Source organism: Erythrolamprus reginae, chromosome 5 (assembly GCF_031021105.1).
Source record: "Erythrolamprus reginae isolate rEryReg1 chromosome 5, rEryReg1.hap1, whole genome shotgun sequence".
Classification (NCBI taxonomy): domain Eukaryota; kingdom Metazoa; phylum Chordata; class Lepidosauria; order Squamata; family Dipsadidae; genus Erythrolamprus; species Erythrolamprus reginae.
This window is the reverse complement of record NC_091954.1, coordinates 13556237-13581867: the sequence shown is the minus strand read 5'-3', so window position 1 is coordinate 13581867 and position 25631 is coordinate 13556237. Positions and strand designations below refer to the sequence as shown.

General features: G+C 43.9%; 1 protein-coding gene across 10 annotated transcripts in view; it reads right to left on the bottom strand.

The window, feature by feature from the left end:
- Nucleotides 1-24697, bottom strand: part of CAMK2G (calcium/calmodulin dependent protein kinase II gamma) — a 323775-nt gene extending 299078 nt beyond the window's left edge. For 8 of the 10 annotated variants that reach the window (XM_070752093.1, XM_070752085.1, XM_070752090.1 and 5 more), the window contains exons 1-2: nt 24320-24654; nt 18346-18440 (exon numbers count right to left, since the gene is read on the bottom strand). In XM_070752093.1, coding sequence (XP_070608194.1) covers nt 18346-18440; nt 24320-24384 — 160 coding nt within the window. In that variant the 5' untranslated portion in view covers nt 24385-24654. Of the gene's footprint in view, nt 1-18345; nt 18441-24319 lie in introns of all 10 variants that reach the window. The other 2 variants (XM_070752089.1, XM_070752091.1) reach the window with 2 other exon arrangements.
- Nucleotides 24698-25631: the final 934 nt, after the last annotated feature.

Genomic DNA, 25631 nt, shown 5'->3' with positions numbered 1-25631 from the left:
CATTATTTGCTTTTACATTGATTGCTATGGGGAAAATTGCTTCTTTTTACCAACTTTTCTACTTAAGAACCTGGTCACGGAACAAATTAAGTTTGTAAGTAGAGTTACCACTGTACTTTTCCTCTCTGGATTATCTCGTTTGTTTGTAAGGCTGCAACGAAGAATGCATTTTTCATTGATTATACGTAAGCCACTTGGGGAGCTTTCGTTTGAAGGGCAAGATAAAAACGCTGTAAATAAATTAGATTTATTTGGTTGGATGATATGGGGCCATTCACGTCATTCCACCACAATTTTTCTCCAGGGCTCCTTTCTCCAATGCAACTGGCTGCAGAGAAAGGGGGAAGACTTTCTTGACTGCTAAGTGAGACATAAACATTACGGCAAGTCACAACCTTATTGCAAATTAGTTCCTCAATGGCCCATATTTAATTGCATGAAGAACAGGATGCTTAATTGCAACATGACCAAGCAGGGAAGTGGAGCCTCCAGGCTTAAGGCTGAGAAATCACAATTAAAAGTGGTTTCTCTTCCAGGCAAAAAGGGGTGGGGGGAATGGAACAGACTGAACACCCAGTAAACGAATGAAAGCAATCACTGGTCCAGTTTTGCCATTAACTTTCATAGAAACATAGAAACATAGAAGATTGACGGCAGAAAAAGACCTCATGGTCCATCTAGTCTGCCCTTATACTATTTCCTGTATTTTATCTTAGGATGGATATATGTTTATCCCAGGCATGTTTAAATTCAGTTACTGTGGATTTACCAACCACGTCTGCTGGAAGTTTGTTCCAAGGATCTACTACTCTTTCAGTAAAATAATATTTTCTCATGTTGCCTTTGATCTTTCCCCCAAATAACTTCAGATTGTGTCCCCTTGTTCTTGTGTTTCAACTGGAATAATATCTCATTGCTTCCAACACCAACTCTGCTGAGCTAGCGGTGCTCAAACTCTTACCCAGTAGTGGTAGTCCTCAACCTGCAACCACATTTGAGCCCAAAATTTATGTTGCTAAGTGAAATTAACTGAGCTTTACCCCATTTTACAGCCAGTCTTGCCATCACCAAACAACATTCATACCCCTCCACTAAATTAGATTATATATAATTTCTATATACCATTTCATTTATTTATTTATTGGATTTGTATGCCGCCCCTCTCCGTGGACTCGGGGCGGCTAACAACAGTGATAAAAACAGAATGTAACAATCCAATACTAAAACAACTAAAAAACCCTTATTATAAAACCAGACATACATACAGACATACCATGCATACATTGTAGAGGCCTAGGGGGAAAGAATATCTCAGTTCCCCCATGCCTGACGGCAGAGGTGGGTTTTAAGGAGCTTACGAAAGGCGAGGAGGGTGGGGGCAATTCTAATCTCTGAGGGGAGTTGGTTCCAGAGGGCCAGGGCCGCCACAGAGAAGGCTCTTCCCCTGGGTCCCGCCAAGCGACATTGTTTAGTTGACGGGACCCGGAGAAGGCCAACTCTGTGGGACCTAACTGGTCGCTGGGATTCATACGGCAGAAGGCGGTCCCGGAGATAATCTGGTCCGGTGCCATGAAGGGCTTTATAGGTCATAACCAACACTTTGAATTGTGACCGGAAACTGATCGGCAACCAATGCAGACTGCGGAGTGTTGGTGTGACATGGGCATATTTAGGGAAGTCCATGATTGCTCTCGCAGCTGCATTCTGCACGATCTGAAGTTTCCGAACACTTTTCAAAGGTAGTCCCATGTACAGAGCGTTACAGTAGTAGAACCTTGAGGTGATGAGGGCATGAGCAATACAGTAATCCCTTGTCTTTCGTGGGGGATGCGTTCCAAGACCACCCGTGAAAAACGAATTTCCGTGAAGTTGAGGAAATATTTTTTTATATATATTTAATGAGTATTTGGACTTTTAAAACCCACCCTTTGCATTAAACAGTCATTCTATAATGTTTTTCAGCTGGAACTACATGTGATATCCTACCAGTTTCTTTAATAGAGTACAGTAGTACTGTAGAACAATTTTATGAATTTTTAATGGATTTAAAATTTTCAATGGATTTAAGCCCCCTTTGAAAACCCGTGAAGTAGTGAATCTACAAAATATGAACCGCAAACTAAAGAAGGATTACTGTATATCTATTTACATATTATAAAGTAATTCTAATTTATTCTTTATACCTTCATCTTGAATTCACAAAAATCATCAATACAAGTCAATTTGCTGTCCAGATTTTAATCATAGGACCATGGTGGGATGCTGCAACAGTGGTATATGTGAAAAAATTCATAAATAACTTTTTAGTGCCATTTAGTGCCAGAAGAGAAGGATTTAGGGGTAGTGATTTCTGACAGTCTCAAAATGGGTGAGCAGTGTGGTCGGGCGGTAGGAAAAGCAAGTAGGATGCTTGGCTGCATAGCTAGAGGTATAACAAGCAGGAAGAGGGAGATTGTGATCCCCTTATATAGAGCGCTGGTGAGACCACATTTGGAATACTGTGTTCAGTTCTGGAGATCTCACCTACAAAAAGATATTGACAAAATTGAACGGGTCCAAAGACGGGCTACAAGAATGGTGGAAGGTCTTAAGCATAAAAAGTATCAGGAAAAGACTTAATGAACTCCATCTGTATAGTCTGGAGGACAGAAGGAAAAGGGGGGACATGATCGAAACATTTAAATATGTCAAAGGGTTAAATAAGGTTCAGGAGGGAAGTGTTTTTAGTAGGAAAGTGAACACAAGAACAAGGGGACACAATCTGAAGTTAGTTGGGGGAAAGATCAAAAGCAACGTGAGAAAACATTATTTCACTGAAAGAGTAGTAGATCCTTGAAACAAACTTCCAGCAGACGTGGTTGGTAAATCCACGGTAACTCAATGTAAACATGCCTCGGATAAACAAATATCCATTCTAAGATAAAAATACAGGAAATAGTATAAGGGCAGACTAGATGGTCTGATGTCTTTTTCTGCCGTCAGTCTTCTATGTTTCTATTGTAACTTCTACCAATCATTAAACTAATAGTCTAGGATTAGCTGTATTTAGCCAGAGGGTTGACCAGTGCTTCTCGAAGTGGGGCACACACACCTGGGGGGGGCATACAGCAAAGCCAGGCGGGGTCGTGTAACACCAGGGAACATTTGTGGTCGCCTTTTGATCGATTCCCCCAGACAGGGAGTGTTTTGCCAGTGGCACTCTGGCCTGTGTCCAGAAGAGAAGCGGCCAGGTGGGGGCGGGGCAGCTGTGTGGGCTCTTGTGGTTCTCAGCGGGTGCCACATTAACCATAAACAGCGTGGCAAACCTACGGCTGGACAAGGAAGAGCATCCTCTGCAGCTGGGTGAGAGCTTTGAACGGTACCCTAAAGCCTCCTTCCACGCCATTCGTTGTGAGTGCCCGACAGAAGCGCTTATGGGTCAGGCCAGCGACTCCAAAACATCGGGCTTGATTAAGCTGGCTTGGCCCCGTGTCAAAAGAGGGCCCTGACCACAGTAACCTATGCCGGCCTTTACTTACAGGAATTCAAATGGTTCGTTCCTCTTGCTCTACCAGACTAGACTTTCAATCCTGGTCCTAGAAAGTTTAGGACTAAGACGCCTTAAACAAGATCTAAGTATTGCCCACAAGATCATATGCTGCAACGTCCTGCCTGTCGGCGACTACTTCAGCTTCAACCACAACAACACAAGAGCACACAACAGATTTAAACTTAATATTAGCCGCTCCAAACTTGACTGTAAAAAATATGACTTCGGTAACCGAGTTGTCGAAGCGTGGAACTCATTACCGGACTCCGTAGTGTCATCCCCAAACCCCCAACACTTTACCCTTAGATTATCCACGGTTGACCTATCCAGATTCCTAAGAGGTCAGTAAGGGGCGAGTACAAGTGCACTAGAGTGCCTTCCGTCCCCTGTCCTATTGCTCTCCTATATCTCCTATACCTTTCTTCTATTCCTAAATCTTCTCCTCTATTCTTTCGTTGATATGTTCTATTACTATATCTTCTTTTCTATTCTTTCTTAGATATTTATTTTATTTATTTATTTATTTATTGATTGATTGATTGGATTTGTATGCCGCCCCTCTCCGTGGACTCGGGGCGGCTAACAACAGTGATAAAAACAGCATGTAGAAATCCAATAGTAAAACAGCTAAAAACCCTTGTTATAAAACCAATCATACATACAAACATACCATGCATAAATTATAGAAGCCTAGGGGGAAAGAATATCTCAGTTCCCCCATGCCTGACGGCAGAGGTGGGTTTTGAGGAGCCTTCGAAAGGCAAGGAGGGTGGGGGCTATTCTAATCTCTGGGGGGAGTTGGTTCCAGAGGGCTGGGGCCGCCACAGAGAAGGCTCTTCCCCTGGGTCCCGCCAAATGACATTGTTTAGTTGACAGGACCCTGAGAAGGCCAACTCTGTGGGACCTAACTGGTCGCTGGGATTCGTGCGGCAGAAGGCGGTCCCGGATATAATCTGGCCCGATGCCATGAAGGGCTTTATAGGTCATAGCCAACACTTTGAATTGTGACCAGAAACTGATCGGCAACCAATGCAGACTGCGGAGTATTGGTGTGACATGGGCATATCTCGCAGCTGCATTCTGCACGATCTGAAGTTTCCAAACACTTTTCAAAGGTAGCCCCATGTAGAGAGCATTACAGTAGTCAAGCCTCGAGGTGATGAGGGCGTGAGTGACTGTGAGCAGTGACTCCCGGTCCAAATAGGGCCGCAACTGGTGCACCAGGCGAACCTGGGCGAACGGCCCCCTCGCCACAGCTGAAAGATGGTTCTCTAATGTGAGCTGTGGATCGAGGAGGACGCCCAAGTTGTGGACCCTCTTTGAGGGGGTCAGTACTTTCCCTCCCCCCCCCCCCAGGGTAATGGAAGAACAGATGGAATTGTCCTTGGGAGGCAGAAAGCACAGCCACTCCATCTTATCAGGGTTGAGTTTGAGTCTGTTGACACCCATCCAGACCCCAATAGCCTCCAGACACCAGCACATCACTTCCACTGCTTCGCTGACTGGACAAGTATGAGTATCTCCTCTATAACCTTCATCATGTATTTTACTCTGTGTGTGTGTGTGTGTGTGTGTGTGTGTGTGTGTGTGTGTGTGTATATATATATATATATATATATATATATATATATATATATACATACCGTGTTTCCCCGAAAGTAAGACAGTGTCTTACTTTCTTTTTATCCCCAAAACCCCCACTATGTCTTACTTTCGGGGTATGTCTTATATTGGAAAAAAATTGTCGAATTTTTTGTTTTAACCATAAAATTAACATTTAGACGCGGTGACGTATGGAGGGGGGGCCGCGCGGAAGTGGGCAGGAGGCGGCACTCATTTGGATCAGACGGAGGCGGCAGACGCGGTGACGTATGGAGGGGGGCGGCGCGGAAGTGGGCAGGAGGCGGCGCTCATTTGGATCAGACGGAGGCGGCAGACGCAGTGACGTATGGAGGGGGGCGGCGCGGAAGTGGGCAGGAGGCGGCGCTCATTAAGATCAGAGGGAGGTGGCAGACGCGGCAACGTATGGAGAGGGGGACGGTGCGGACGTGGGCAGGAGGTGGCGCGCAGCTAGATGAGAGGGAGGCAGCAATACCCCCGTGTTTCCCCGAAAGTAAGACATATGTCTTACTTTCGGGGTACGGCTTATATTAGCCGACCCCCCTGAAACCCCGATACATCTTACAATCGGGGGTGTCTTACTATCGGGGAAACAGGGTACATACATACATACATACATACATACATACATACATACATACATACACCCACTAAAACCCTCATTGTGTATTGGACAAAATGAATAAATAAATAAATAAAAATAAATACTGTTCTGTTTTTCTCTTTTCCTATTTGCTCCCTTCTGGGCACCATGGCTTGCTGCTGGACGCCAGAGATCATCAGTGTTATATAACAAGAATAGAGGTGGCAACTGTTTTCCTTGGCTATTTTGCTGGCCTAAATATGGGAAAGGAAGCGGACTGAGCTTGGCTGCAGGGCCGAGAGCAGGACACGCTTATCCCTCACTCCCAAAATGGGTAAAAACTGCATCACTGTTCAGAAATTTCAGCAGCTTGGTTTCAGCCAAATTTGGGAATGGAAGCGGACGGGAGGGCACCTTCCCTCCCAAAGGCCTCCTAGCATTATTTTGGAGGGGGGAAAAACAATACCATGGAACTCTATTTTCTCATCAATTTTAGCCGAACATTATCTTTGCATGGCAAATGGGGGCGTTCAGGTATGGCCTGCGGTCCAGGGATTGCCTCTGTTCCTTGCTAGGCAAAAAAAGCTTGGTGAAAAAGGTTCAGCATATTTTATTGTATCTGCTCTGAAAACATTCTATTAATACATTTTAGAGAAAGAAGCGACTATTCTTTGAAGAGGAAACTCATGTGACTTCAGCACAGAGATCACGAAGTGAAAAGCTACAAACAGCAGACAAACTTTTAGGAAACAGTTTAAAAACCTGCCCTTCTCTCCTTAAAGTGAGGCCAGAAAGAAATTCAACGCCTTTTTTTTTGCAATTATGAAATCTATTCTGGACAGCTATGACAGCTACTATCCTAAATCCACGTCAAGGTTTAGCAGTTTTGAGATAGAAACATAGAAACATAGAAGTCTGACAGCAGAAAAAGACCTCGTGGTCCATCTAGTCTGCCCTTATATTATTTTCTGTATTTTATCTTACAATGGATATATGTTTATCCCAGGCATGTTTAAATTCAGTTAGTGTGGATTTATCTACCACGTCTGCTGGAAGTTTGTTCCAAGGATCTACTACTATCTCAATAAAATAATATTTTCTCATGTTGCTTTTGATCTTTCCCCCAACTAACTTCAGATTGTGTCCCCTTGTTCTTGTGTTCACTTTCCTATTAAAAACACTTCCCTCCTGGACCTTATTTAACCCTTTAACATATTTAAATGTTTCGATCATGTCCCCCCTTTTCCTTCTGTCTTCCAGACTATACAGATTGAGTTCATGAAGTCTTTCCTGATACGTTTTATGCTTAAGACCTTCCACCATTCTTGTAGCCCGTCTTTGGACCCGTTCAATTTTGTCAATATCTTTTTGTAGATGCTTTGCAATGCAAGGTATTATTATTGGCATTGCAAAGTCAAGAGTCTACCTCTTTTGTGTTGCAGGGAGAGAAGGAGAGATTCAAGAGAAGAGGAAAGATGGTTGGAGAGAAAGTATTAGGCAGGGGACAAGACTTTCCGCTACTCCACCAACTTCCTTACTTAGAACATCGTAGTTCTTCAGCTTTGCTTCTGCTAACCTCAAGCTAGTAACAGCATAGAACAACAATGGTCTCTGTCAACATCAGGAATCTTGGTTCTCAAGATGTTTCATAGGTGGCATTTAACACCCGCAAGATTAGCAAAAATGTCAAATAAAATCTCACCGCCGCGCTGGAAGTATCACAATACACATATTTCCATATGTGGTGGATGTGTGAAAAAGCAAAGAAATTTTGGATCAACATCAGAAAAATAATAGAGGAAATAATAAAAATTTGTACCGATTGGAAACCAGAACTTTTATCTGTTAGGAATCATTACAGGAAATTACTCAAAATAAATAAATTATTAAATAGTTCATATAGTAACAGCCGCCAGAATAACTTATGCAGCAAAGTGGAAACAAAACAACACACTTAATTATGAAGAAATTGTAAAAAAAACAATTCTAGAATGTGCGAAGATGGACAAATGTCTAAGAACTACAGGATAGAGAAGATTCTGAATATTACGCAACATGGAACAGACTATATGAATGGTTAAAAAACAAGGAGAAGAATGTATAAGAAGTGTAAATGTTAATATATCAACTAGGAGCAGAAAATAAATGTATATTGTATAGTGTACATTGAAGAGTAGAAAATATAAATATTTATATGCATTAGGATTAGATGCCTATATAAACAGCATTCATATTAACTTTGATTAACCAATCTTCAATTGTAATAATAATGATTGTAACATGTTTGTATGCAGTGATGGGCTGCCGAAGTTTTTACTGCCACACTGTAGGCGTGGCTTATTTTGTGGATGTGGCTTGATGGACATGTGACCAGGTAGGAGTGGCTTGCCAGACATATGACCAGGTGGGAGTGGCTTGACAATCATGTGACCAAGGGTGGCTTAAAGGTCATGTGACTGGGTGAGAGTGGCTTACCGATCAAGATAAGTTTTCAAATAAGTGCTTGGACTCTGTTTCAGTTTATTAAGTCACATTATTTGAATAGCCACACAAAAGGACAAATGATAGTCGTCATCATTTGTTGAGGAGCACAGTAGCACTTTACAGTTTTGTACTGAACTCACAAGGTTCAGCATGATAACAGATTAGGCAAGTAGCTCAATTTTCTTTAACTGCTATAAACGTTCAGTTCTCGATAATGATTAAAATGATTAAATGGGTAAAAACATAGTATTTAATTATTTCCTATTTATAAAAGTAATTAAGGATCATACTAAGGTACTAGAGAAGGACAATAAAAAAACTATTATTCAATAAATAGTGCATAAACTTGGATGGGACATTTTATTCTATTTTTTATTCTATTTTTAAATTTACCTATTCTGACTTTATGTATGGTGGGACTGGTCTCTGGGTATTACACGACTTTCGTTGCCAATGACAATTCGTTGTTTTGACAATGACAATAAATTTATTATTATTATTATTATTATTATTATTATTATTATTATTATTATTATGTCAGTACAACACAGCAAACGAGATCACTATGCTGGATTTCGTATTTCATCACCAGTCGGGCGCTTCCCAAGCACCTAGGACTGCGTGATGTAGCGGCGAATTATGTTTGCCCATCCCAGTAAAGTGGCCTTTTGCAATGGACAGATGGAGATTTTGTCAATTCCGATTGTTTTCAAGTGTCCGCTGAGATCCTTTGGCACTGCGCCCAGCGTGCCAAGGACCACTGGAACCACTTTCACGGGCTTATGCCAGAGTCATTGCAGCTCGATTTTTAGATCTTCATATTTCACTAATTTCTCTAGCTGCTTCTCCTCAATTCTGCTGTCTCCTGGGATTGCGATGTCGATGATCCATGCTTTCTTTTTCTCCACAATCAGGATGTCTGGAGTGTTATGCTTCAGAATTCGGTCAATCGAAAGTCGGAAGTCCCACAGTAGTTTTGCTTGCTCATTTTCGACCACTTTTTCGGGCTTATGATTCCACTTAATTATTATTGTTGTTGTTGTTGTTGTTGTTGTTGTTGTTATTATTATTATTATTATTATTATTATTATTATTATTATTATTATTAAATTAGTGAAGATTGGACTTAATCCCTGGATAGTTCAGTGGATTTCAAGCTGGCTGAGGCATAGACATCACAGAGTTATTGTTAATGGCGAGTATTCTGAGCAGAGACAGGTTACAAGCGGTGTGCCACAAGGGTCTGTTCTGGGTCCTATTCTTTTTAATATGTTTGTGAGTGACATAGGGGAAGGTTTGGTAGGGAAGGTTTGCCTATTTGCCGATGATTCTAAAGTGTGCAATAGGGTTGATATTCCTGGAGGGGTCTGTAATATGGTAAATGATTTAGCTTTACTAGATAAATGGTCAAAGCAATGGAAACTACAGTTTAATGTTTCCAAATGTAAAATAATGCACTTGGGGAAAAGGAATCCTCAATCTGAGTATTGCATTGGCAGTTCTGTGTTAGCAAAAACTTCAGAAGAGAAGGATTTAGGGGTAGTGATTTCTGCAGTGTGGTCGGGCAGTAGGAAAAGCAAGTAGGATGCTTGGCTGCATAGCTAGAGGTATAACAAGCAGGAAGAGGGGGATTGTGATCCCCTTATATAGAGCGCTGGTGAGACCACATTTGGAATACTGTGTTCAGTTCTGGAGACCTCACCTACAAAAAGATATTGACAAAATTGAACGGGTCCAAAGACGGGCTACAAGAATGGTGGAAGGTCTTAAGCATAAAACGTATCAGGAAAGACAATGAACTCAATCTGTATAGTCTGGAGGACAGAAGGAAAAGGGGGGACATGATCGAAACATTTAAATATGTCAAAGGGTTAAATAAGGTTCAGGAGGGAAGTGTTTTTAATAGGAAAGTGAACACAAGAACAAGGGGACACAATCTGAAGTTAGTTGGGGGAAAGATCAAAAGCAATGTGAGGAAATATTATTTCACTGAAAGAGTAGTAGATCCTTGGAACAAACTTCCAGCAGACGTGGTTGGTAAATCCACAGTAACTGAATTTAAACATGCCTGGGATAAACATATATCCATTGTAAGATAAAATACAGGAAATAGTATAAGGGCAGACTAGATGGACCATGAGGTCTTTTTCTGCCGTCAGTCTTCTATGTTTCTATTATTACTACTATCCCCACTGCACCACCACCACCCATGGGGGCAGCAGCCCATTACTATTTGTATGTTGTGTATGTTTTTAAATGCAATTCAAAAAAAAAGAATCTTGACTCTCACCGAAACACGCACTAAGAAATGTAAGCTGCCCCACTCCAAACCGGTTTTATTATTTTACAGATAAGAGGGCCAACGCACGTTAAAGGAAAAGACGTAAACATATATTAAAACACGTGACTCAAGAGAGTACTGAAATAGTAAAAAAAGAAAAAAGAAGCCTGGTATTTAAAGGAAGCAGTAATGATTGAGGCCGAAAGCTCGCTTGCTAGCGGAAACACTGCACCGCAAGCTTTTCTTACAGGCAGCCTGAATTTGTAAAGAAAAGAGATGGGCTGGTGAGATTCCACTGCCACTTTGCAGCTGGCGTTAGTTACTGTGGCTCCAGTGCTCTCTGAGCCGAGTATTTAGTCATAGTCTTGACTCACATTGCTGCTCTGAAGCACCAGAGAAACTAAACACCTCTTAGGTCACCTGGAGCTATATCGGATCCTCCACCCTCCGCCAGATTCCTTTTTCCAGCAGACTTTTTATACACAGAGACCGAAAGGGTTCCTCCTTCCTCTCGGTGTTTTCTGACTTTATATATTTGCCTTCTTTGCTCTTTTATTCAAGTATGTAATACAGTGGTACCTCTACCTAAGAACGCCTCTACTTAAGAACTTTTCTAGATAAGAACCGGGTGCTTAAGATTGTTTTGCCTCTACTTAAGAACCATTTTCTGCTTAAGAACCCGAGCACGGAAAAATTTCCCAGGAAATTTGAGAGCGGCACGAAGGCCCGGCCAGTTTCCTGCCATTCCCCCTTTAATCCCGGCCATCTCAAGCAGCAGGAGCAGCCTTTAGGTCAAAGGAGCGGGAGGTCCCCCCCCTCTTGCCCGCTTGGGTTTCTCTCTCTGGCGCAGTGTATGGGAGGCAGCCTCGTGGCACTGGACCAGACTATCTCAGGGACCGCCTTCTGCTGCATGAATCCCAGCGACCAGTTAGGTCCCACAGAGTGGGTCTTCTCCGGGTCCCGTCAACTAAACAATGTCGCTTGGCGGGACCCAGGGGAAGAGCCTTCTCTGTGGCGGCCCCGACCCTCTGGAACCAACTCCCCCCAGAGATTAGAATTGCCCCCACCCTCCTTGCCTTTCGTAAACTGCTTAAAACCCACCTCTGCCGCCAGGCATGGGGGAATTGAGATACTCTTTCCTCCTAGGCCTTTACAATTTTATGCATGGTATGTCTGTATGTATGTTTGGTTTTACAATAGGGGTTTTTAACTGTTTATATTGGATTGTCATATGCTGTTTACTACTGTTGTTAGCCGCCCCGAGTCTACGGAGAGGGGCGGCATAAAAATCCAATCAATCAATCAATCAATCAATCAATCAATAAATAAATAAATAAATAAATAAATGGGAGGCCCGTGCTCCTCCTCGCCGTCTCCCATTTTATATATCCTTAAAGTTTGGGATTTTTTTGATTCCCCTCCCCTCCCCTTCTTCCTTCGGCAGCAACTGTCCTCCTCCTCTTCCTCCTCCTACTCCCACCCAAATTCCGAGCTTTTATTTCTTTCCTAATGGGTTTGCACACATTATTTGCTTTTACATTGATTCCTATGGGAAAAATTGCTTCTACTTACAAACTTTTCTACTTAAGAACCTGGTCACGGAACGAAATAAAGTTCTTAAGTAGGGGTACCACTGTAGTCAGATTAGATAAGATTAGATTAGATTTATTGGATTTATATGCCGCCCCTCTCCGCAGACTCGGGGCGGCTCACAACAATGGCAGAAAACAGTACATAGTGACAAATCTAATATTTACCAATCTAATTGCAGTTTTAGGTTAAAAATACATAAAAGCAACCCCAATATATATAAAAAACAAGCACACAATCAATCAAACACCAAAACAACATGGGCAAGGGGGAGATGTTTCAATTCCCCCATGCCTGACGGCAGAGGTAGGTTTTAAGGAGTTTGCGAAAGGCAAGGAGGGTGGGGGGCAATCGTAATCTCAGGGGGGAGCTGGTTCCAGAGGGTCGGAGCCACCACAGAGAAGGCTCTTCCTCTGGGTCCCGCCAGACGACATTGTTTAGTCAACGGGACCCGAAGAAGGCCAACTCTGTGGGACCTAACCAGTCGCTGGGATTCGTGCGGCAGAAGGCGGTCCTGAAGATATTCTGGTCAGGACTCCACCATTCATGATTCTCAAAAATGCCGAAATGAATAAATCCACCATCTCTAGCGCAAGCATGGTCGTTTAATCACTGATGTCATTTAGACCAACCAGACTGAAATCGGCTACAATAACCAACAGCTTAATACTTTCTTCACTAAGGATAATGGCTCATGTTTTATTGCAGCTCAATAGTCTTCTGGGCCCTTAAATTCTTATTCCACGATTTAGATTACATGGCAACCGACAGATTTTGTTTCTTGTAATTTTCACACCCCTATCACAATCTGCACCATCACTCTGTGTGTGTGTGTACTGTGGTTTATTTTGCCATCTCCGCACAGTGGTGATTCACAAGGAACAGATTTGTATGGCAGTCTTGTTGCACACAACAACATATGGTCCAAGCAAAGCCCAGCTTCAGACACATTTTCCCACACAACAGAGCAATCTGAGCCCAACAGGAGGAAAATGAACCAACAGCAATAGAGATTCATGTGGAATATACAGTTTTTCTTTCAGATGTGCGATAGCAAGGCCCGAGCCATGGTTTTCCTAAAAGAGATAAAAAGTGATCTTCCCCTGCTATCTTTTATGGTATACATTGATACCTCTATTTACGAACTTAATTCGTTCCGTGACCAGGTTCTTAAGTAGAAAAGTTTGTAAGAAGAAGCCATTTTTCCCATAGGAATCAATGTAAAAGCAAACAACGCGTGCGATTGGGGAAACCACACGGAGGGTGTAGGCCCTGTTTCCTCCCAGGAGATCCCTAGAGAGGCCCCACGGAGGCTTCTCCCCACCTTTTCCGGTCCTGTTTCCTCCCAGGAAATTCCTAGAGAGGCCCCACGGAGGCTTCTCCCCACCTTCTCCGGTCCTGTTTCCTCCCAGGAGATTCCTAGAGAGGCCCCACGGAGGCTTCTCCCCACCTTCTCCGGTCCTGTTTCCTCCCAGGAGATTCCTAGAGAGGCCCCACGGAGGCTTCTCCCCAACTTCTCCGGTCCTGTTTCCTCCCAGGAGATTCCTAGAGAGGCCCCCACGGAGGCTTCTCCCCACCTTCTCCAGTCCTGTTTCCTCCCAGGAGATTCCTAGAAAGGCCCCACGAAGGCTTCTCCCTGCCTTTTCCGGTTACAGTTTCGGAGACTCCGGTTTGCAAGTGGAAAATGGTTCTTGAGAAGAGGCAAAAATATCTTGAACACCCGGTTCTTATCTAGAGAGGTTTGTAAGTAGAGGCGTTCTTAGGTAGAGGTACCACTGTACTTGTAATCAGGAATCAACTTAGATGCTATTGTCACTTTAAATCAGTGTTTCTCAAATAGTGAGCCCCCCCCCGGGGGGGGACGGATCAATGCCATGGGGGAGGGCATGTGACCCTGGGGAACGTGCCTTTTTTTTCCCCAGGGAGTAGGACACACGTCCTACCTGACACTTCTACCGATACCTCCATCCCACTCCTTGGCTTTGTGTCCAGGGCAGCCTGTTCTAAAAGAAAACGCCTTGCAAGTTCAATCAAACTTCTCAAACTTATGAGATGTTTTCTTTTAGAACGGGCTGCCCTGGTCACAATGCCAAGGAACGCGACAGAAGTACCAGTACAAGAGTCAGGTAGGATGTGTATCTTGCAGTGGGGCGCAGTTTGGGGGTGGCAGGTCAGGCAGGGTGGGCCGTGAAACGCGTGTCGGCAGAGACTTGGGGGGCGAGTAATGTTTACTTCTTCCCAGGGGAGACATAGCAGAAAATAATTGAGAAGCACTGCTTTGGACCAATCACTCCTTTATATTTTCTGCCTTATAACTGCTCCTAGGCTCTGAATACCTTTGAGACGCCATATATTACAGCTGCCTTATTGCAAAAAAAATAAAATAAGGCAACTTTTGCTATTATCACCAAAAACACAACTCTCCGCGATTCCTGGCCCTACTAATATTTGTATTGATTTTGCCAGAACACCTGCCCCCATTCAATACTGAATGATCCTGGCAATTTGTGCACGCTGAGACCTTGTTATCTGACTGTTCCATCGTACAATAAGTCAATAATAAATCTCCATCCTTCACAGCCACAGACTCTCTAGTTTTACTTTTGCTATTAATTTCATAAATAAACAAATCTACAAATCTATATTATTTTTACCCCTTTGAAATTATTCTCCCAAAGCTGCATAAATGTCAGGAATTTGTATAAAATTATGTAGTCTTTTTAATGAAGTTTGGTGTATTTTTTTTGGTAACTCACTTTCCAGTAGTGGGCAGCTGCTGGTTCGGACCGGTTCGGGCAAACTGGTAATTCTGCTGCACGAATCCCAGCGACCAGTTAGGTCCCACAGAGTGGGTCTTCTCCGGGTCGCGTCAACTAAACAATGCCGCTTGGCGGGACGTAGGGGAAGAGCCTTCTCTGTGGCCGCCCCGGCCCTCTGGAACCAACTCCCCCCAGAGATTAGAATTGCCCCCACCCTCCTTGCCTTTCGTAAGCTGCTTAAAACCCACCTCTGCCGCTAGGCATGGGGGAATTGAGATACTCTTTCCCCCTAGGCCTTTACAATTTTTATGCATGGTATATGAGTATGTATGTTTGGTTTTTATAATAATGGGGTTTTTTAAACTGTTTTTAGTATTGGATTACTATTATATACTGGTTTATTATTGTTGTTAGCCGCCCCAAGTCTGCGGAGAGGGGCGGCATACAAATCCAATAAATAGATAGATAGATAGATAGATAGATAGATAGATAGATAGATAGATAGATAGATAGATAATAAATAAATTCCGACAATCAGCTGGCTCTGCCCCCCACACACACACGCCCTATCCTATCCTATATTTCCTTCTTTCTGGCTCAGCTGATTTGCACGACACAGCTTATTTCCACGCCTCTACTGTTCTACCTACCACTGTCCTTGCCTTATAAGGTAAGCAGCTGAGCCTCAAATTGCTATATTTTGAACACTGTGCGCAAGGTGCACAATCTCTGAACTCATTGCTAAACCGGCTGCAGTCCACCACTGCCACTATGAGAGAAACCAAAACTGCAGCACAGTATTACCTGCCCTGATTATGGCTTTATAGTTCTTCCAAAATGCATTGAAAAACCAAAAACCAGACCGATGCAACACTTACAAGGGGTACTGGGAAATTCTAATTGCCGCTGAGGCATTAAGGTAATTGTTAGGACAACTGACGTCTTTCTTATACAGTAGGATTGCCATGAAAAGAAATCAGGGACTGCAGGCATAAAAAGTCACAAATGTGGTAAATAAAAACTATCATAATCTATATTACGAATCCCAGCGACCGACTAGGTCCCAAAGAGTTGGCCTTCTGTGGGTCCCGTCGACTAAACAATGTTGTTTTGGCGGGTCCCAGGGGAAGAGCCTTCTCTGTGAATTATTGGATTTGTCTTCAATTGTTTTGTTGTTGTTCTGAGCCGCCCTGAGTCTGCGGAGAGGGGCGGCATACAAATCTAATAAATAAATAAATTAGATTAGATTAGATTTATATGCCACCCCACTCCGCAGACTCGGGGCGGCTCACAACAATGGCAAAAACAGTACATAGTGACAAATCTAATATTTACCAATCTAATTACAGTTTTAGGTTAAAAAATTCATAAAAGCAACCCCAATATATATAAAAAACAAGCACACAATACATCAAACACCAAAACAACATGGGCAAGGGGGTGATGTTTCAATTCCCCCATGCCTGACGGCAGAGGTGGGTTCTAAGGAGTTTACAAAAGGCAAGGAGGGTGAGGGCAATCCTAATCTCAGGGGGGAGCTGGTTCCAGAGGGTCGGAGCCACCACAGAGAAGGCTCTTCCCCTGGGTCCCGCCAGACGACATTGTTTAATAAATATTGTGTAATAAGAAACAGAGAGAACAGTTTTCTCTAACAACTCTGCACCTGTTTAGGTCTTTGATTTTCCACAATCTCCAAAGGTTGGAAAAGCATTTGTGGAACCTAATTCTTGTCCCCATGTTGAGATGCAGGCATACTTTCCTCAAATTCACGGCGAACGTATACACGAACAAGGAATTTCCTGGTTGTGAGCTTTTAAGTCAGGGCAAAGAAAGGCCACTGTTGTTGCCTAACAGGCTGAGGCTGTTAGTGTTGAAGTTGCTAAAAAAGGAGGGGGGAGGAAACCAAGAAGACACTGAACCGAAGATGCAATTATAGAAGTCATGGAGGAATTACAAGAAGAAACAATAACATTAATATTGCAGCAAAGACGACTCTTTAATTCAAGTACTGCATTGCCATCAGCCATATGCACTGAAACCTGAGAAAAGGTAAGATAGTTGAAAAATGAGTAAAGAAATATCACATTGATTAGAATGAAATCAATACTCAGGCTTCCCTGAAAATATCATTATACGTGCTAGTTAATTACGCAGAATAAGTAAACATATGCTACCGAAGCCACTGAATAAGTAAATGCTTGTAAATAGAATTGGATTATTACACATTACATGCTACTGCAAGCTATTCAAAATAGTATAAAAGCATTGGCTTCTTCAAGTATGATCAGAGGTCTTGGATGATTAGACAAACATCATGGAATACATCATTTTAATATGAGTACCATTTCACACATGTATTCAAGTAATGTGGCATTGATGTTGTGTGTTAGTAATCTATAGCTAAGTCCATGCAAAGAATAACATCCCTAAAGAGAAAACATAACTTTATTATTGACTCTTTTTGTTCTTCATAAATTCCACAGCAGATTTTGTTTTTTCACATGTCAAATTCCCAGGCCAGAAAAATGCATCACTATACAGTACTAGTCACAAAATTAAACCCCAAATTGCAAACACTAAAACCAAAAACATTATTACTTCTAATACCATCAGCTTAAGGAACAATTCCTCTAACAATCCCTTCTCTTTCTGATTCCAACATTCTTCTTAGGCTTCAAAATGTGCAATAAAATACACCTGACTCGGAGAAACCTGATCTAATTTTTTGGGCCGATTTCAACGCAGCTCTATCTAAGAAGCGTTATTTAGAACTAAGCCCATGTGAGTTTAAAAGGAATCAATCCAAATGCAGAGCCACAGTGCATCCCATACTTCTGGAAGTATAACACCAACTCCCTAATACAGTGTCCCCTCGCTTTTCGCAGGGGATGCGTTCCAAGACCGCCCGCGAAAGTCGAATTTCCGCAAAGTAGAGATGCGGAAGTAAATACACTATTTTTGGCTATGAACAGTATCCCAAGCCTTCCCTTAACACTTTAAACCCCTAAACTGCAATTTTCCATTCCCTTAGCAACCATTCAGATGATTACTCACCATGTTTATTTATTAAAGTTTATTAAAAAAAATATTTATTAAAGGCAGACGAAAGTTTGGCGATGACATATGACGTCATCGGGTGGGGAAAAAACTGCAAAGTATTTTTAATTAATATTTTTGAAAAACCGTGGTGTAGACTTTCCGCGAAGTTCGAACCCGCGAAAATCGAGGGAACACAATCGTTTGAGTGAGTTATGAGGTAGGTGGTTAATCCAATGCTCCCTATTAAGCATCAGATCACGATGTTCCAGACCCTAGTACATAGTAAGAAATGAATCCATTCTATGAGCTTAGAGGCAGCATATTCCCAAATCAAAGCCAAAAGAAACACCGATTCCAAGAAGATCAATGATGACATTTGCCGCACTGTATCAATTAAGAGTCTTGCAATCAACATTATCCTGTACAGGAATTTGATTTAAACCAATGCTTGGACACTTACCTCTGGCTGACAGCTTCTTGGTATTGATGATCTTTGCAGCAAATTCTTGAGATGAGGTTTTTTTCACGCATCTCCGTACCACTGAGAAAGCACCCCTGGAAGAAACACGGAGAGGCTGATCCCGTGAAACTGAATCAAGAACGGAGGATTAAATCTGTCAAGGTATTTATTTAAAGGACCCATAGGCTCCATTTGGTGGGACCCAGGAGAAGAGCCTTCTCTGTGGCGGCCCCGACCCTCTGGAACCAGCTCCCCCCAGATATTAGAGTTGCCCCCACCCTCCTTGCCTTTCGCAAGCTCCTTAAAACCCACCTCTGTCGTCAGGCATGGGGGAATTCTATAAGCCCCCTAGGCTTATAGAATTTATACATGGTATGCTTGTTTGTATGATTGGTCTCTTAAATTGGGGTTTTTTAGATTATTTTTAATATTAGATTTGTTTACATTGTCTTTTTTATTGTTTTTAGCCCCGAGTCTTCGGAGAGGGGCGGCAAACAAACAAACAAACAAATTAAAATAAAATAAATAAATAAATAAATTGAATATAGAGCTAAAAAAAACCTGAATAATTATTAGAACAGGTGAAGGAGCTTCCATGAACTCAGGTGGTCTGGAAAACAGCCAGCATGGGGTGTTTTTTTTTTTTTTAAAGTGACAGGTTTTGAGGTTTGTTAACTTAATTTATTTTTGGATTCCAGCCTGACCTCCTGCAGTGTCACTCTGGACAGACAAACCGGATCTGCAGCTGAAAAATAGTTTGTGGCTCAATGGATTATACAAACTAAAGTAATGTAGTTATTTCACGGTTCAGTTTGTTCTGTGACCATTGCTAATTCGATTGACCACAAACACAGCCCCACATGAGCTCCACTGTAATCCACTGTCCGTTTTCTTCAACAAGAGGCTCTCCCAAATATGTTGGGGTAGAATAGAATAGAATAGAATTCTTTATTGGCCAAGGGTGATTGGACACACAAGGAATTTGTCTTGATGCATATGCTCTCGGCGTACATAAAAGAAAATATAGATTTGTCAAGAATCATGTGGTGCAACACTTAATGATTGTCATAGGGGTCAAATAAGCAAGGAAGAAACAATCAACATTAATAAAAATCTTAGGATACAAAGCAACAAGTTATGCAGTCCTAAGTGGGAGGAAAAGGGCGATAGGAATGATGAGAAAAAACTAGTAGAAATAGAAGTGCAGACTTAGTAAAGACTTAGGGGTAGCTCAGCACCAAGCCTTCCAAAGTAGCAGAGTAGATGGACGGGAGAAATCTCAAATGGTCACTCCTACTCGGGTTTTCTCGCACCCAGCTACAGAGGTGAAAATACCGTTACTCTAACGGGAAGAGCCTCGATATGTATTTCAGGGTGGCCTTTTATAACACAGTCAATCCAAATTTAGCAAGGGAAGTCCCGGTCTTAAGACAGACAAGCACAAGCCACCACAAAGCAGCCTCCTCAAAAGTAGTAATAGAAACATAGAAACATAGAAGATTGACGGCAGAAAAAGACCTCATGGTCCTTCTAGTCTGCCCTTATACTATTTCCTTTATTTTATCTTAGGACGGGTATATGTTTATCTCAGGCATGTTTGAATTCAGTTACTGCGGATTTACCAACCACGTCTGCTGGAAGTTTGTTCCAAGCATCTACTACTCTTTCAGCAAAATAATATTTTTTCACGTTGCTTCTGATCTTTCCCCCCAACTAACCTCAGATTGTGCCCCCTTGTTCTTGTGTTCACTTCCCTATTAAAAAGACTTCCCTCCTGGACCTTATTTAACCCTTTAACATATCCCCTTGCCTATGCAGTTTTATGTATGGTATGTTTGTGTGTGTATGCTTTTTATATAACGGGGTTTTTAGGCTTTTAATGTAAAATTGTTATTTTAGACTTTAATATTAGATTTGCTATTACCGGTATATATTGTTTTATCACTGCTGTGAGCCGCCCCGAGTCTGCGGAGAGGGGCGGCATACAAATCTAATAAATAATAATAATAATAATAATAATAATAATAATAAAATGTTTCAATCATGTCCCCCACTTTCCCTTCTGTCCTCCAGACTGATGGTGTTGAAGCCTCCGTTTCTCACAGAGAGGAAATCGGATCCCCATCTTGTATGGTGCTCGGAAAGCAAGGACAGCACCCTAAAATAGGGGCCAGTGGAAAAAAGCAAGGAAAATGCCACTCCACCACCACCTTCCCCTTGGGAGAGCCGGTTCGAAGTTTGGTGTGGATGGTAAAAGATATCCCCTGCCTCACATTTGGGGGGGAAGGGGATATGGTAGAGAAAATATATTTTTCTTATATAGAGCGCTGGTGAGACCACGTTTGGAGTACTGTGTTCAGTTCTGGAGACCTCACCTACAAAAAGATATTGACAAAATTGAACGGGTCCAAAGACGGGCTGCAAGAATGGTGGAAGGTCTTAAGCATAAAACGTATCAGGAAAGACTTAATGAACTCAATCTGTATAGTCTGGAGGACAGAAGGAAAAGGGGGGACATGATCGAAACATTTAAATATGTTAAAGGGTTAAATAAGGTCCAGGAGGGAAGTGTTTTTAATAGGAAAGTGAACACAAGAACAAGGGGACACAATCTGAAGTTAGTTGGGGGAAAGATCAAAAGCAACGTGAGAAAATATTATTTCACTGAAAGAGTAGTAGATCCTTGGAACAAACTTCCAGCAGACGTGGTTGGTAAATCCACAGTCACTGAATTTAAACATGCCTGGGATAAACATATATCCATTATAAGATAAAATACAGGAAATAGTATAAGGGCAGACTAGATGGACCATGAGGTCTTTTTCTGCCGTCAGTCTTCTATGTTTCTAAAAAGAGAGAATCTCGGACACTGCACGGTAAGGTTAGAATATGTTAGAATTGTTATTGCAGACCAGAATTGAGTTTTACAAGTCAGCAGTGAGACTGCCCATTTGCAAGGCAAAGGAGTCCAAGCAACTTCATTGCTCTGCTGGTCTCGGCCATTTGCTTGGGAGCTACGGGCACCGAAATAGCAGTTTCAGAGAGCAGGGAATCTCCAACCTTGGCAACTTTAAACCTGATAGACTTCAACTTCCAATATTCCCCAGCCAGCAGATTACAGAAGCTTTGCTGGCTGGGGGAATTCTGGGAGTTTGAAGTTCACCAGGCTTAAAGTTGCCAAGGTTGGAGATGAGACCCCTGATCTAAGGGGCCTTTTCTAGATCCAGTCCCAGCTGCTTCCATATGGTGCAGAGCTGAAGGGATTGGATACTGTAGCCTAGAGGATAATTCTCTGCCTTACAAGGCAAAGGTTGCAGGTTCAAGTCCCAGTGACGGTATGGCTAGCTGATGAGGCCAAAATAAGGCCGAAATAGATCTATCCTAGAGATTGTTCTGAGTTTGGGTTTTGCCCCGTGTAATCAGGCTGAAGTTGTAAGCTTCATGCGGCTGTATATATCTATACATATTTACACTATATCTACAGCAGCACGAAGCTTATAACTTCAGCCTGATGATGGTGAATGTGATTTCACCGAAACGTCACATAGACATGCAAAATATTACACGGGGCAACACCCGAACTCAGAACAATCTACATACATATACCCGTGAAAATCTACGAAAACAAATATATATAAATAAATATAGATAGATAGATAGATAGATAGATCTATCCTAGTATCCCTTAATTTTCAAATTCAGCTTAAACATGTGACATATATATATATATGTATATATATGTGTGTGTGTATATATATATGGAATATTCCATATTTACAGCAACACGAAGCTTAAAACTTCAGCCTGATGATGGTGAATGTGATTTCACCGAAACGTCGCATAGACATGCAAAATATTACACAGGGCAAAACCCGAACCCAGAACAATCTACATACATATACCCGTGAAAATCTATGAAAACAAATATATATATACAGTATATATATATATGATGTTACGCATTGTTTTATTATATGTTGTGAGCCACCCCAAGTCCTCGGAGAGGGGCGGTATAAAAGTCAAATACATATATATTTATTATTTTGTTTTATTCTATTTCTATGCCCCCCAACCCTAAGAACGCAGGGCGGCTCACAGCAAAATAAATATGGATCAATATAAATAAACAGTACCATTTAAAATAATTGCAGCCATCCCTACATTCACGGGCCGACCTCACTAGTAACGCCACACACCCCCAAGGTCAGAAAACCCAGGTCTTTACAGCTTTCCGGAAGGCCAGCAGGGTGGGGGCGGTCCAGATCTCAGGAGGTAGCTGGTTCCAGAGAGTCAGAGCAGCCACAGAGAAGGATCTTTCCTATGGACCCGCCAGCCGACACTGTTTAGCTGACGGGACCTAAAGAAGACCAACCCTGTGGGATCTAACCATCGCTGGGACCTAAAGTAGACCAACCCTGTGGGATCTAACCATCGCTGGGCGGTATGTGGTAGAAGGCAGTCTCAAAGATACTCTGGAGCAGGGGCAGACAAAGTTGGCTCTTTTATGACATGTGGACTTCAACCCCCAGAATTCCTGAGCTAACACGATTGGCTCAGGAATTCTGGGAGTTGAAGTCCACAAGTCACAGAGGAGCCAACTTTGCCTACCCCTGCTCTGGAGTATCTATTAGAGTTGAAAGCGACCTTGGAGGTCATCTAGTCCAACCTAACCACCCCCACTTGCCAATTCTTGCCTTGATACAGATGTTTCCCCCACACCCACCTTCTTCCATTCCTGCCCAGAAGTTCAAAAGGACCACCCCAAAATTCAAGACAGAGCCTTGGAGGGTGGGGGGAGAGGTATGCGGAGAGACTGGGTCAAAACAGGGGGGGGAAGAGGAGTGAGGAAAGACTGGGTCAAAACGGGGGAAGAGGGGTAAGGAGAGACTGGGTCAAAATGGGGAAAGAGGGATGACGAGAGACTGGGTCAAAATAGGGGAAGAGAGGTGAGGAGAGACTGGGTCAAAATGGGGGGAAAGGTGTGGAGACTGGGTCAAAATGGGGTGAGGAAAGACTGGGTCAAAACGGGGTAAGAGGGGTAAGGAGAGACTGGGTCAAAATGGGAAGAGGGGTGAGGAGAGACTGGGTCAAAACGGGGTGAGGAGAGACTGGGTCAAAACGGGGTAAGAGGGGTATGGAGAGACTGGGTCAAAATGGGGGAAGAGGGGTGAGGAGAGACTGGGTCAAAACAGGGGAAGAGGGGTGAGGAGAGACTGGGTCAAAATGGGGGAAGAGGGGTGAGGAGAGACTGGGTCAAAACGGGAAGAGGGGTATGGAGAGACTGGGTCAAAATGGGGGAAGAGGGGTGAGGAGAGACTGGGTCAAAACGGGAAGAGGGGTATGGAGAGACTGGGTCAAAAAGGGGGAAGAGGGGTGAGGAGGGGGTCAAAAAGAGGGGTGAGTAGAGACTGGGTCAAAAACGAAGATGCACCCGGGGGTGTCCCTCCCTGCACCGGCGTTCTTCCTTCCCCTACAAGTGGGCACTTTACAGGGGGGGGGGGGAAGCCAGCGGGCGAGGAGGGTGCGACGCGAGGCAGCCAAAGAGCCGAGTTTGACGTCTAAGAGAAACATAGCAACGGGTCATTTGCCGTAATGCAGAAAAAGGAGCCCCGTTGTGGGGGGCTGTGGGAGAAAAACAGTCTGGAAGTGAAGCCCGGGGAGGCTGGCCTTCCCACCCGGAACGCCGAGAGGGGCTCCCCGGCTACGAGGTTCCCCCAGAGCGGCCGCCCGGTGCCGCAGCTCCCCGGCCGTGGGGCTTCCGCGCCCTCCGTCTCGGCTGCCCGGCCCGCTGCGCCAGCGCCTTCCGCCCGCAGAAGTTGCAGCTGGCTTGAGTAACTACGGAGGAGCGCGGCTCCTGCGCAAAGGAGGAGGCTGCCCGGGAGGGGGGGGGGGAGAGAAAGAGCGGCGGAAAGCCCGCAGTGGCTGCTGCTAACCCAAGCCGGGAGGCCGCAGCCGGGCGGGCGGGGAGACGTACTTGCCGAGCTCCTCGTAGAGCTGGTACTCGTCGGTGAAGCGGGTGCACGTTGCCGGGATGGCCATGTTGGGACTGCGGGAAGGCGGAAAGGTTTCCCCCTCTGGCTCAGAGGCAGCAGCAGCAGCGCCGCCGCCGCAGGAGGAGGCACATCGGACTGGGCGAGGCTCCGGCGGCGCTGGCGAAGGCAGACCCAGCGCGCTCCTCCTTCCCGCCTCCGGCCGCTGCGGCTCGGGCTCTTCTTCGTCTTCCTCCTCCTCTGATGCTGATGCTGCTGCTGCCGCCGACGGCGCGCCTCCCCGCCCGCTCCACTGCGCACAGTCCCGACCCCGACACACAAAAAAGGAGGCGGCGTCTCAAGCCAGCCCGGGCCAGCCGCCAGCACCGCGAGATCTCCGCCGCCGCTGCCGCCTCCCTCAGGGCCCCGCGGAAGCGCGGCGGGCGGAGCGGCGGAGGCCGCACCCGTATCACGGGCCGGGCGAAGCGGCTTCGAGCCTCAGGAAGGATCCGGAGCTGAGGGGGCGGGAGGCTTTCCTGCAAACGCGCCGCTGCCCCTCCGCTTCCCGGCATGGCGGCGGGCGAGGGCGAGGGCTGAGCCCTGCTTAGCAGGCCCGTCGGCGTTGGCGAGGAGCGGTGGCTGTGCCTGGGCCCTCGCGGCCGCTGAGGAGAAGAAGGAACCGGAGGGCCGCGAGGCCTGGGCTGCCTTCTAGCCCGCTGCATTCGGGCGGGGTTTTTTCCTTTGGTTTCGAGCTTATGTCCTCTGTTTGTGTATGTCTTTGTGTGTATGTAGGTCTGTATGTGTATTATGTACTTGTTGCTTATATCCTAAGATTTTTATTAATATTGCTTCTTCATTGCTTATTTGACCCCTATGATAATCATTAAGTGTTGTACGACATGATTCTTGACAAATGTATACAGTATTTTCTTTTATGTACACTGAGAGCATCTGCACCAAGACAAATTCCTTGTGTGTCCAATCACACTTGGCCAATAAAATTCTATTCTATGTATGTATGTATATGTATAGATAGATATACAGTGTTCCCTTGACTTTCTCGAAAAGTCTATACCACTTTTTTTTTTTTTTAAATTAAAAGATACTTTGCAGGGGGTTTTTATACATGACGTTTTTCCCGCCTGTGAGGTCATTGCCAAATTTTTGTCCGCCATTGCTGATTGCCCAAACCATAACATAAATAATTATGTTAATAAATATCAGGATCATTAAGTATCTTCTTCAATGGTGAGTACCAGTAATAATGGTGAGTAATAATCTAAAGGTTGTTAAGGGAACGGGAAATTGTAATTTAGG